Genomic DNA, 10,220 nt, shown 5'->3' on the forward strand with positions numbered 1-10,220 from the left:
TGAAATTACTGTCTCGAGATCTTAAGTATGATTTTATGAGTCAAATTGGACAAGCTTGAGTGTTTTGAAAATACTGGATGATGACCGGAGTGCCGACAAATTTAGTGTCGCCTTTTGAATACGGGAGATGATATTGTACGAATTTCTTGCAACTCGAAAACTGAAGAGAACATCTCAAAATAACCTTTCTTCCATCAAAATTTTTCTCTGAATCTGGAACTGTTAGTTCCCCTAACCAATGAAGACCTCCAAAACCCAAACCTAACATTGCCAAAAACAAGCGATCGTCATGTGACAAAGATGATACTTTAACCACACTTTCAATCTGATTCAAAGATAACGCTTTCTTCCTAATGACCGGCCTTGAGAGTTCTTTCATACAATGTTTCATAGTATCTATCACGTCTTGATGTCTTGTTTCACACTTAATTGAAGGAAAATTTAATTTAAATATATGTTTGATGCCTACTAAATATGCCTGTACTGATCTTGGAGAAACTACTCTACTGGAATAAGAAACATATGCACATAAATTCTTTGCGTCTGGAACGAATAGTAAATGAAACTTGGAACAAAAACAAGCAAAACTACGAAAACCACATTTATACTTAGCTAAAGAAATCTTTGCAACGGTAGCTTGACAATCTTCATGTGATATCTTTTGTAAGTCTTCTAAAGAAATATTCATAAAAGTCGTCTTCTCTTTGGGTCTACCCATGATGTGTCACCTGTATAGAAGTTGACGCTAGAAAGATTTGTTTCTTGTCCTCCTGACGCTAGATTTGGATTAAGCTGAAATTGAGAAACTGAAGTCGCATTGATTTGGATACGTAAGTCTTCTTGTTGTTTCTTTGAAATAGATACCTTTTGACGCGAAAGATCATCCGCTTTCGAATTAAAATCTTTCGAGATGTGCATGACTTTCACATCTGCATTAGCTTCTACTAGTCGTGACACACAGTACCTGAATAACGGTCTGACAATTTTGTTTGGACAATGAGAATTGAAGAGATCACAAACTAATTTCGAATCTGAATGAACGAATATGCGCTTTGCTTTCTGTTTGATACCAAAATCGAATGCACAAATAACTGCTGACAATTCCCCCCAGTAAATGTTCCATGCTGGTGGAGGAAACACTGCAAATCGACCTATTCATGGACCAGGTTCCCAGACGCCAACGCCTGTCATACAAGCATCGGTAAACCAAACCGAATCTGCATCTTGGAGAGTCCATTGTGTTGATTCTATAAACCTAACACCTTCTGCTTTCTTGAAATAGCTCAATAACCAACGTAAATCTTCTTGATTCTCTTTATTTAGAGGAATTTGTAAATACTTTACATATTTTCCACCTATCTTTTCATATAAGCTTTGAAGAGCGAATCGACCCCATGGCATCGAAGTGCATGCCCAAGAAGCATGTCCTAATAATTCTTGCCACTCTTTCAATTTCCCTTTTGGTTTTGAAACAAAATTTTTGATAGCTTGAGGTAATTTCATTTTCTTATCTTCTTGAAGATACATAATCATCTTATTAGAATCCACCATATGACCTATAATTTCTATGACTGGACCATGGATTTGTTTCTTCCAAACCCATGGAATCCCCAGCATATCAAACAAATATAACAGTTTAGCTTGTGGAGTAGGAATTTTTCGATCTTTAAACATAATGAATTCTTCTCGACCACATACCCCCCAAACATCATCCATCATGTTATTCATTTTCTTGATGTTGAAGACAAATTCCGCGATCCATAAGACTAAGGAAAAAACTCCACACCAAATATGAGGTGATGCTGAAGAACCAAATGTTAAATTGTAATCGATTCTTTTCTTGTTCTTAATCCTCATAATTTGACGAAGTTGGTATTGTTTATGAAGAGGGATGATTCTGAAGGCGGTTTCTACATCGGATTTCCAAAGCATGAGTTCTTGTTTCTCTTTTTTCAAATCAATCAGATACGGAGCAAAATTCTTCAAACTATCATAGGTGACTTCAATGTCATCCTTGTCGATTAAATCATTTGGAGACGGTCTTCCCACGCTCATATTTGAACACACGCGCATTTTTACTGAGTCCTTCTTTGATGTCATTAATAATGGGATAACTTTCATACCCGGGAGGAGTGTCGTGAATTCTTCTGAGTATTGACCTTTATCAATTTCTTCTTGACATTGGATGTCTAAAATTTCTTTGTATGTTTTGCAAGATTCATGATTGGGCCCATCGATAACCTCAGATGATGGTAATGCTGAACTTGGCCAAAATCCTTGACGTAATCCTTTCAAAACCGAATCTACGAATGGCCTATTAGGATGTTTCAGAAGAAGAGTTTCAAGTTTGTCTACTTTAATTGGTGTATTTATCTTAAACAAATAGTGATACTGCTTAAGAGCATAAGCTGCATCAATGTCTTCTTCTAATGACGGTGCGTCTGGAAATGGTCGAGCTTCTAGACTTGATTCAATCGCTGGAGAACATCCTCGATCATTGATGCCGTCCCAGATGTATCCTCGTAAGAATTTGTGCGATGAATCCTTGTCAATAATCATGTCTTCTTGCTTTTTCGAATCACTACATAACTTAACATATTAGTTTCTTATAACTCCGCTAAAGAAAACACATAGAGAAAACCAACCCAAAGCAAGATTTTTGCTCTACTTCAGGTATGCTCAACTCCTGGGTGTGGCTTTCGACACCCTTTAACGTTCTGAAATTTATTGATTGTTTCGTGTTAGTTACTGTCATCAACATTCTATACTCGATAAAGTGAAATACCAACACATCGGTGCATCCTTGGACATTTGTCATCAAGTTTGCAGTGACCAAGGTTGTATGCAAAACAGAACTGCTCTTCTTCCCGCATATTCCGAGTATCTTCAACGCCCAAACCACTTTTGTATTTATAATTGTGGTTATAATATAAGGGAGAATTCTGATTTTTCATAAAGTTCTGATCTCTTTGATTTGATCTCTGACGTGCTGGCCCTTGATATGGTTGAGAACTTGTCGATGCTTCTGGTTGACGAGGTTTATAAGCATCCGCCATGTACTTCGTCAATAAGGTTGATAAGCACCAATGATCAAAATCTGCAAAAGAAATATAATCTCTCGCTGCGAAATTTCTTCGTAATGCTGCATCGAAACTTGCCACGCAGATCCAATCTGCCTTTGAACCATCAGACATAAACTGATCTTTGATAAAGTCTGCATATTTGACAAAATCCTCGTAACAGCTCGGGAAAGCTTCTTGATATGCTTTTTGTAAGATGTCGAAATATTAATGCCATTCTTGAGCATCCATGATGTTTTCTGATAGAGCTTTATTTTGTAAAGACAAATTTTTATCACGCCCATCCAGAGTAAGAGGAGCAGTATAACCTTTTTGCTTCGCCATATATTCAGCCTTGATTCTTCGTAAATCGATATATTCACCTTCCAATAGTTCTTTAGATAAAGTTTTTGGAAAATCTGAAGGTCTAACTGTACGATTGAATCCTTTAACAGCTTGGGTAAGACTTGATTGATAACCTTTCTTTGCTTTAGCAAATCTAACAGCTCCTGGTGTATACGAAGCTTCTGAGTTAGGACCTGATTCTGCTCTCGACATCCAGTCCCATTTCTTAGCTTTTTTAGCTGTCTTAGCATCTGAATCTTCTGATTCGTCGGAATCCACATCTGTCTTCTGGCTCTTCCGATGTTCACTAATTTTCTTTTGAATAAGAGGAGGAGAAGATTTAGACTGTTGTGATCTATCTTTATATTTATCATTTTCAGCGTCGAGTAAATTTCTGGCTGTTTGAGCCATGTCAATCTCTTTTTGTGTGAGTATATGCACATGACTTGGTTGTTGATCTGGACTATGACTTTGTCTTTGTTTATCCAGGACGATGTCCTCTGGAAACGTCGGATTAGTTGCCAGATCAAATATGAAGACTGGATCGTCATCTGACATGACCGGTCTAGTCGGTGTTGGACCTTCGTTCCGAAATATTGGCCGTTGATCGGCTTCATCCGTTTTAATAAGTCCTGCAGCAAATATGGACCATCGTCGGTACCAATTTGGTGCCTTGTAAGGAACGATCTTTGAGAATAATGATTGAATTTCCCCCATAGACGTCCCGTTGGAACCACCAGCTTTTTCATATTCAGCGGATAAGGTCTCCAATTGGACCGCCACAGTTCTTGCAGCTTCATAATTGAATGACCCATCATCACTCATTTAGGTCTTTAATAACGGTTTTTTAGAGAAATTTTTTAGAGAAATCTTCTAGAGTTTCTTAATAATTCTTATAGTTTGATCTCGATTTTATAATACTTTGATAGATGACTAGAAGAAATTCGAGTTGGTGATGAGATTCGATGAGAATGGGAATGGAGGAAAGTTGAACGATAGTGGTCAACAGATATGATGTCATATCTGTGTGATGCAAAACAAGATTAGCGAAAAGTCCGACCCGTTAGAACAATTACATGTATCCAACTTTCCCCATTCCACTTTGTTAATAACGAGTTACCAACGTCGAGTCATCTTACTCATCGATTAACATCAGATGAAATGTTGGTTTGTATATTTTTTTCTCTGATCACACAAATATCTTGAAAGGAAGAGTTTATAAAGAGTTTATACTGATTTCTTTACTTTTTTTATCAGCAATTAGATCTTGATCTCAATGGACCAATGGAAAGAAGTTAGATTCAATTGTAGATACACCTACAATTCAGGATCCTCTACTCTCAACATTTCATACATTCTTTTTTTTTGATGATAGTCAATTGTCATCTTGCTAGTTACATTTTTGTCTCTTTATGTTTTGTTTTTATTTCCACTGCAACCTTACCTATCTCCAAATATTCAAGTCTACCTTACCTTTACTGGAGTACCAGAGGTGGCCTGCTTCCCTTGTGATCAGTGACACACCACTTTGAATCTCTTTTCAAATACAGCTCTTCCACTTAAGATTGCCGTTACCAGATGTGCAAGGAAGATTGTTTGCTCAAAGAGAAAATTCCAGCTCAGGTTGCAACTTGTACCTATCTGCGAGTTCACCGATCCTTGAGATCTTCGCTCTTGGGGCAGCCTAAGTAAAAGAAAGTCAGGGCTCGCTCGCTGCTGGGAGGGCCTCTTGAATTTTGGGCCGGATGATCAACGAGGACCGAAGTGCTCAAACCTAAATTCGGGGCTATTCGGGGATTCAGAAAATTGACCTTCCCTCATCCAAATACCCAACATCAACGATCAAAAAGCAACATAAAGATTGGATTTCATCTCGAACAGGCTAACACGACATTTTGATATCGGACTTCAACAATATCTTACTGATAGGTGGACATTCAAATCGCTCGGATTATAAAAATCAAAAATCACCTCATCAAACGAAAACAAGAACAAAGATACAATGAACAAGATTGATCAATTACCATTAGAGATTTTTAATCAAATCTTAACCGAATTTGTGAATGATTTGTTTACTATACCCACGGGATATGGAGCTCCTGCTACGAGGCCTTATTTTAATGTTGATTCATATACGAAGATAATCAACTTGAGATTAGTATCTAAAGCTTGGTCTAAAGCTGTTATACAATTTTATTTCGAAACACTAGAGATACTTGATTCGGGTTATGCAGAAAAAATTATCAATAACTGGAACAAGGATTTATTTGCACCTGATTTTCAATGTCCTGTTAGAAGACTCAGCATTTTTGAACTCGGGCATTCACACGCAGAGCGATGTGAGGAGCCGTCAGAAAAACCTGATTCATGTTGGCCTAGGATCGAGCAAATAGCAAGGTTAATTGAATTGCTGGGCGAAAACTTGGAGACATTGGTCATTAAGCTTAGATGTTGCTTCAAAGTTTCTCCTGATTTGATCAAAGCCATCAAGACCATCGAAAATTTGAAATCATTAACAATTACATTTCAATATGACACACCAGATGGAACATACGATCTGCATTCATTATCAGGATTATTCTCAGCAATTCCGAATCTTGAACGTTTAACACTTCCGTGTAATTCATCCGAACTTTTGGACGTCAAACCACCAGCTCTATCGAATTTGAAATACTTTTCTCTCACTCGTGGTCAAAATTTGAAAGCGATTTCTAAGATCACTGAAGCTTCAAAAAACTCATTAAAATTTATTGAATTCAATTTTATGGAACAGGTTAAAGGTTTACAGCAAGTTTTAGAGCCCGTCAAAGATACAGTAGAAGGTCTCTTTGCACAGTGGATCACTGGACAATTTAACCAAAGTCTTACAGGTTTAAATTTTTCAAAATTACGAGTTATTGCAACTCATTATATGCCTTATCCCTCGGTCCCCATGTCAGACCTTAGTTGGTTGGAAGTTCCAATGTTCAAGAACGTCAGAACAATTATCACAGATCTAGATCGCGGTCAGGAGTATTGGAAACATGCTTTGAAATTGGGCAGAGTAGATGTTTTGAAGAAGGTACCTAATCTCAAACACATGGTCTTCACTACATATGTCAGATTTCTAAAAGAAGGAATTCAACCCGAATTGATTGAAGCATTCAAATATCACGGAGTTCAATGTCATCTCTTTGAAACATTAACATCAGATGAAATCTTGGTTAGTGTTTCTTTGTTTGATGACACAAAAACTTCGATAGGCAAAGTGGTCAAAAACTTTGTACTGATTATTTTGATTATTGAATAGAAATTGGATCTTGAACTGAATGGGCCAATGGAAATAAGTCATTAGATCCACTTGTGAACGTCCCTTCAATTTGAAATTTTCTTGTTTAGCAATGTTGGTTCTACTTTTTGTCATCTCCTCTGCCAAATTTGGTTTGTCAAATGATGTAAGTATAATTTGATCCAACTAGAGCCCTGAACTAGTGTTAAAAACAAACAGAAGATGAGTAATTGTTTCTTTTGTCTTGGATTCAACAAGTGAGACAGGGGAAAAATAGACCTTGAGCCTGAAGTGCACAAAAATTACTGCAGGCCTTTCCTTTGTATAATAATTTTTTTCTTTTACAGCAACCAAACCTTTTTAAAACTACAAGTATTAACTTATCAATCTGAGATCCAATTCCAGGTACAATTTTCTTTGTTGAACCTTGGAGAGGTTCAGGTTAGTTTTTTTGGATTTTGTTTCCCAAAATGTGTGTCACATTCTAGGACATCTGAGCACAAGACTTGCAGAATCAAGTATGCTTGGTTTTTTACTCACATCTGATTGAAATTTTGCTTGGATTCTCAACCTGAGCCCCTCAATGTTGAGAATATTCATGCAAGTATTTCCTTTTCATAAAATTAATCACTATTTATTATTTGTCTTAAGACTTTTTTCCTAGAGGTCTTCAAACTTGACAAAGTCCCTTGCCAAAGACTCAAGGCTTGAACAAGGGACTTGCCACCAAGAAGGAAATTGTTGCCTGAGAAGTGAGCTGTATCTGCTCAAAAATTTCTACATCACTTTATTTTTTTATCCCTTGAGAAACAATATTGGATGCAGAAGACAAAGATAAGAGTAAGATCTTATCACATATGCACCAATTGCAACCTCCTTTGTATCTTTCTGGAAAGTGGCATGTTTGTGTGATTAATGATAAATCAATTTCACCTGTTGGTAAGAAATACAGGCTCCCTCACCAGTTAGAAGAAGAAAAAAGACTTGTTGTTTATCACCCACTAGCAGGTGTTTCAAACAAGATATGGCTCAGCTTTTAGTTGTAATGTATGCAATGGACATTTGTTGTCCTACTTTTATTTTACCTGGAGCTTTATTTATTTATAAACAAAACAGGGATGTTGAAGTAGCAATATTTGAGCAAATCAAGCTCACTTCTCAGGCAAGGATCTTTTTTTTAGCAGTGAGGCCCTTGCTCAAGCCTTGGGCCTTTGGTTAGGGACTTTGTTAAATTTGGGAGGTATGTACTTAACCATTTCAAGGATGTTTTTGTCCTTACTCTTCTGGCAGTGACAGGGTAACTTTCCCCCTCAAGGCATGCTCTGGAACCAAATATCTGGCAGATACTGGCCAGAGCATCTGTTGGAGTTGGATGTCAAAAAGGCCTTTGATATCATATGGTGACCAGATAATCTGCTGGTTTGGATGTCAGAATGGCCCAAACAGGCCCCTGGATAGCTCCTATTGAAGGTACCGACCAAAAAGGTATTTTTTTGGTTTGAATTTTTCTTGATGTTAGGGACAAAAAAAGTATGTTTTTACCCTGTTGGCATCAGATCATGGCAACCTTGGAGGAATTAATGCAAGATTTCCTAACTTTTCCTTGGCTAGCTTTGCATGTTAGGGACTTGCAAGGTTTTTTTGGCATTATTTGTGATTTTTTTTTGCAAATGTTACCTACAAAAGGGGTATTCTTGGCCCCCCAAACCCTTAAATTCAGGTATGAATAACTGAAGTTTTGAGTTTTTTTTGTTGATATGCTCCATAGGAGCTATCTGGGCGCCTTCCAGAACACCGGATACGACTGTTTAAGCGTGTTGTCAGAGACCCAGACACAGTTTTTCTGCCAAGATGCCAGATGAAGCATCTGTCGGATCCGGATACCACAAAGGCCTGTGGAATCATCCAGTGGCCACATAACCCACCAGTTTGGTTGTTGGAATGAGCTGAACATACCAGATACCGGCTGGAGCACACCTTGATTGCCCCCTAGTAATTTCTATTTGGCGGAAATTGAAATTTCTTTGAAGTTTTTAATTTTTGATTCTTTGACTCATTGAGCAAAACCTCAACTTGACAAAGCCCTCTCTGCGTGGCTGCATGCGCAGCCATGGGCTTGTGACAAATTGTGGATTCCTGGGGTGAGGACCACAAGGATTAGGTGTCCTTAAGTAATTTTTTGGTTTTCTGCTTCCTTCATTGACAAGCATCACTTTACCGCGCAAGGAAAGTTGTTCTTAGTCATTTTCTACATGTGTATCTCTTCTAATCAAGAGGGCAAAATCACTCCATCATGCTGTTCATGAGGCAGGTTTCCAAGCCTTATGTCCAACATGTAAAGGGGCATACATTCAAATCAACAATACAGATGTGTTGTAAGAATCTTTGCACCACTTTTTTGGCTGCATTATTCAGAGTGCCTATCATCTTAGGCTACAAGATCATGTAAAAAGTTGTTTTGGTCAACTTTGCTTGCAGAGTAAGGTGAAGTTTGCTTATGAGGGAAGCCTAAAAATGAGAAAAAGTACTCAAGTACACTTAATCCTTGTAATATAGTCCTCACGTCAAGAATTCACTATCAGTCATAAGCCAGCATAAGCCCCTCTGTGAGGGCGCGGACACTTTGTTTAAGCTAAAGCAAAACAGCATTTGGTTAAAAAATCCTTTGCCCACCCGATGTCTCGGACCTGTGTCAGGTAAGGCTGTGATTATCAGACCAGGGCCAGCCAAGCCATATGAGCGGTTTGGACCCCACAAAATTGAGAGCATGCAGCTTTGGAGTCAGGTTGGGGGCGCAAAAAAAAACGCGCCAAGGCGCAAGGCGTGCCCAAAGATTTCAAAAATTGGGTAGGCGCGCCTAAAAACCTGTATGCCTTATAGTGAGAAAGCAAACCTGTTCCTCATCATCAACCCAATCATTCCAATGCCAAAAATCAAAAAATTGAGTAATAGTGCTCATCAACCAGCCCTGCAAAGCAAATGGATTCCCCCCTCAAGCAGCTGCGGTGTTTGTTGGACTGGATTTCTCATCACCAAAGAGCATGATCATTCAGCTGGGCAACAAGAAGCCAAATGTGAGTGTGGAACCCCAATGACATTTGACTGATTGTCTTGTTTTCATTACGTGTGCTATGCTGGAATACAACCTTTTTTTTTGTTTTTCACATTTTTTTTTTGTATTTTTTGCACTGTGAGGATGCACCTATTCTTTCAAACAACGCGCCAGGGTGCCCCTTTTTTTAGAGCCACACCCCAACCTGACTTTGGAGAACACCAGTGACATGAAGGCTCTCCCTCGATTGCATCTTGATCAAACGAACATGAAATCTTCAATGACTTTTGCCACGAGGATAATCAAATTGTTTACGTTTCATTGAATCACTGCCGAAGAAATATAACCAGGAAGATAAAATGAACCAAACCAATTGATTACCATTTGAGATCTTGAATCAAATCTTAACAGAATTTGTCAACAGATTGAAGACTTTCCGCGGATCACCTGGACAAACCGCATTGAAACATTACCTTGATAATTCATCATATACAAA

The 10,220-nt window shown here is 38.2% G+C and overlaps 1 protein-coding gene across 1 annotated transcript; it reads left to right on the forward strand.

The window, feature by feature from the left end:
* Nucleotides 1-6,117: 6,117 nt before the first annotated feature.
* MELLADRAFT_72904 (uncharacterized protein) lies at nt 6,118-6,869 on the forward strand (the record flags this gene model as incomplete). Its single annotated transcript, XM_007414816.1, has 2 exons — nt 6,118-6,606; nt 6,694-6,869. The coding sequence occupies 2 exons, from the start codon at nt 6,169-6,171 to the stop codon at nt 6,736-6,738; spliced, it is 483 nt and encodes a 160-aa protein (XP_007414878.1).
* Between the last annotated feature and the right edge of the window lie 3,351 nt (nt 6,870-10,220).

This window comes from Melampsora larici-populina (genome assembly GCF_000204055.1).
Source record: "Melampsora larici-populina 98AG31 unplaced genomic scaffold MELLAscaffold_46, whole genome shotgun sequence".
Taxonomy (NCBI): Eukaryota; Fungi; Basidiomycota; class Pucciniomycetes; order Pucciniales; family Melampsoraceae; genus Melampsora; species Melampsora laricis-populina.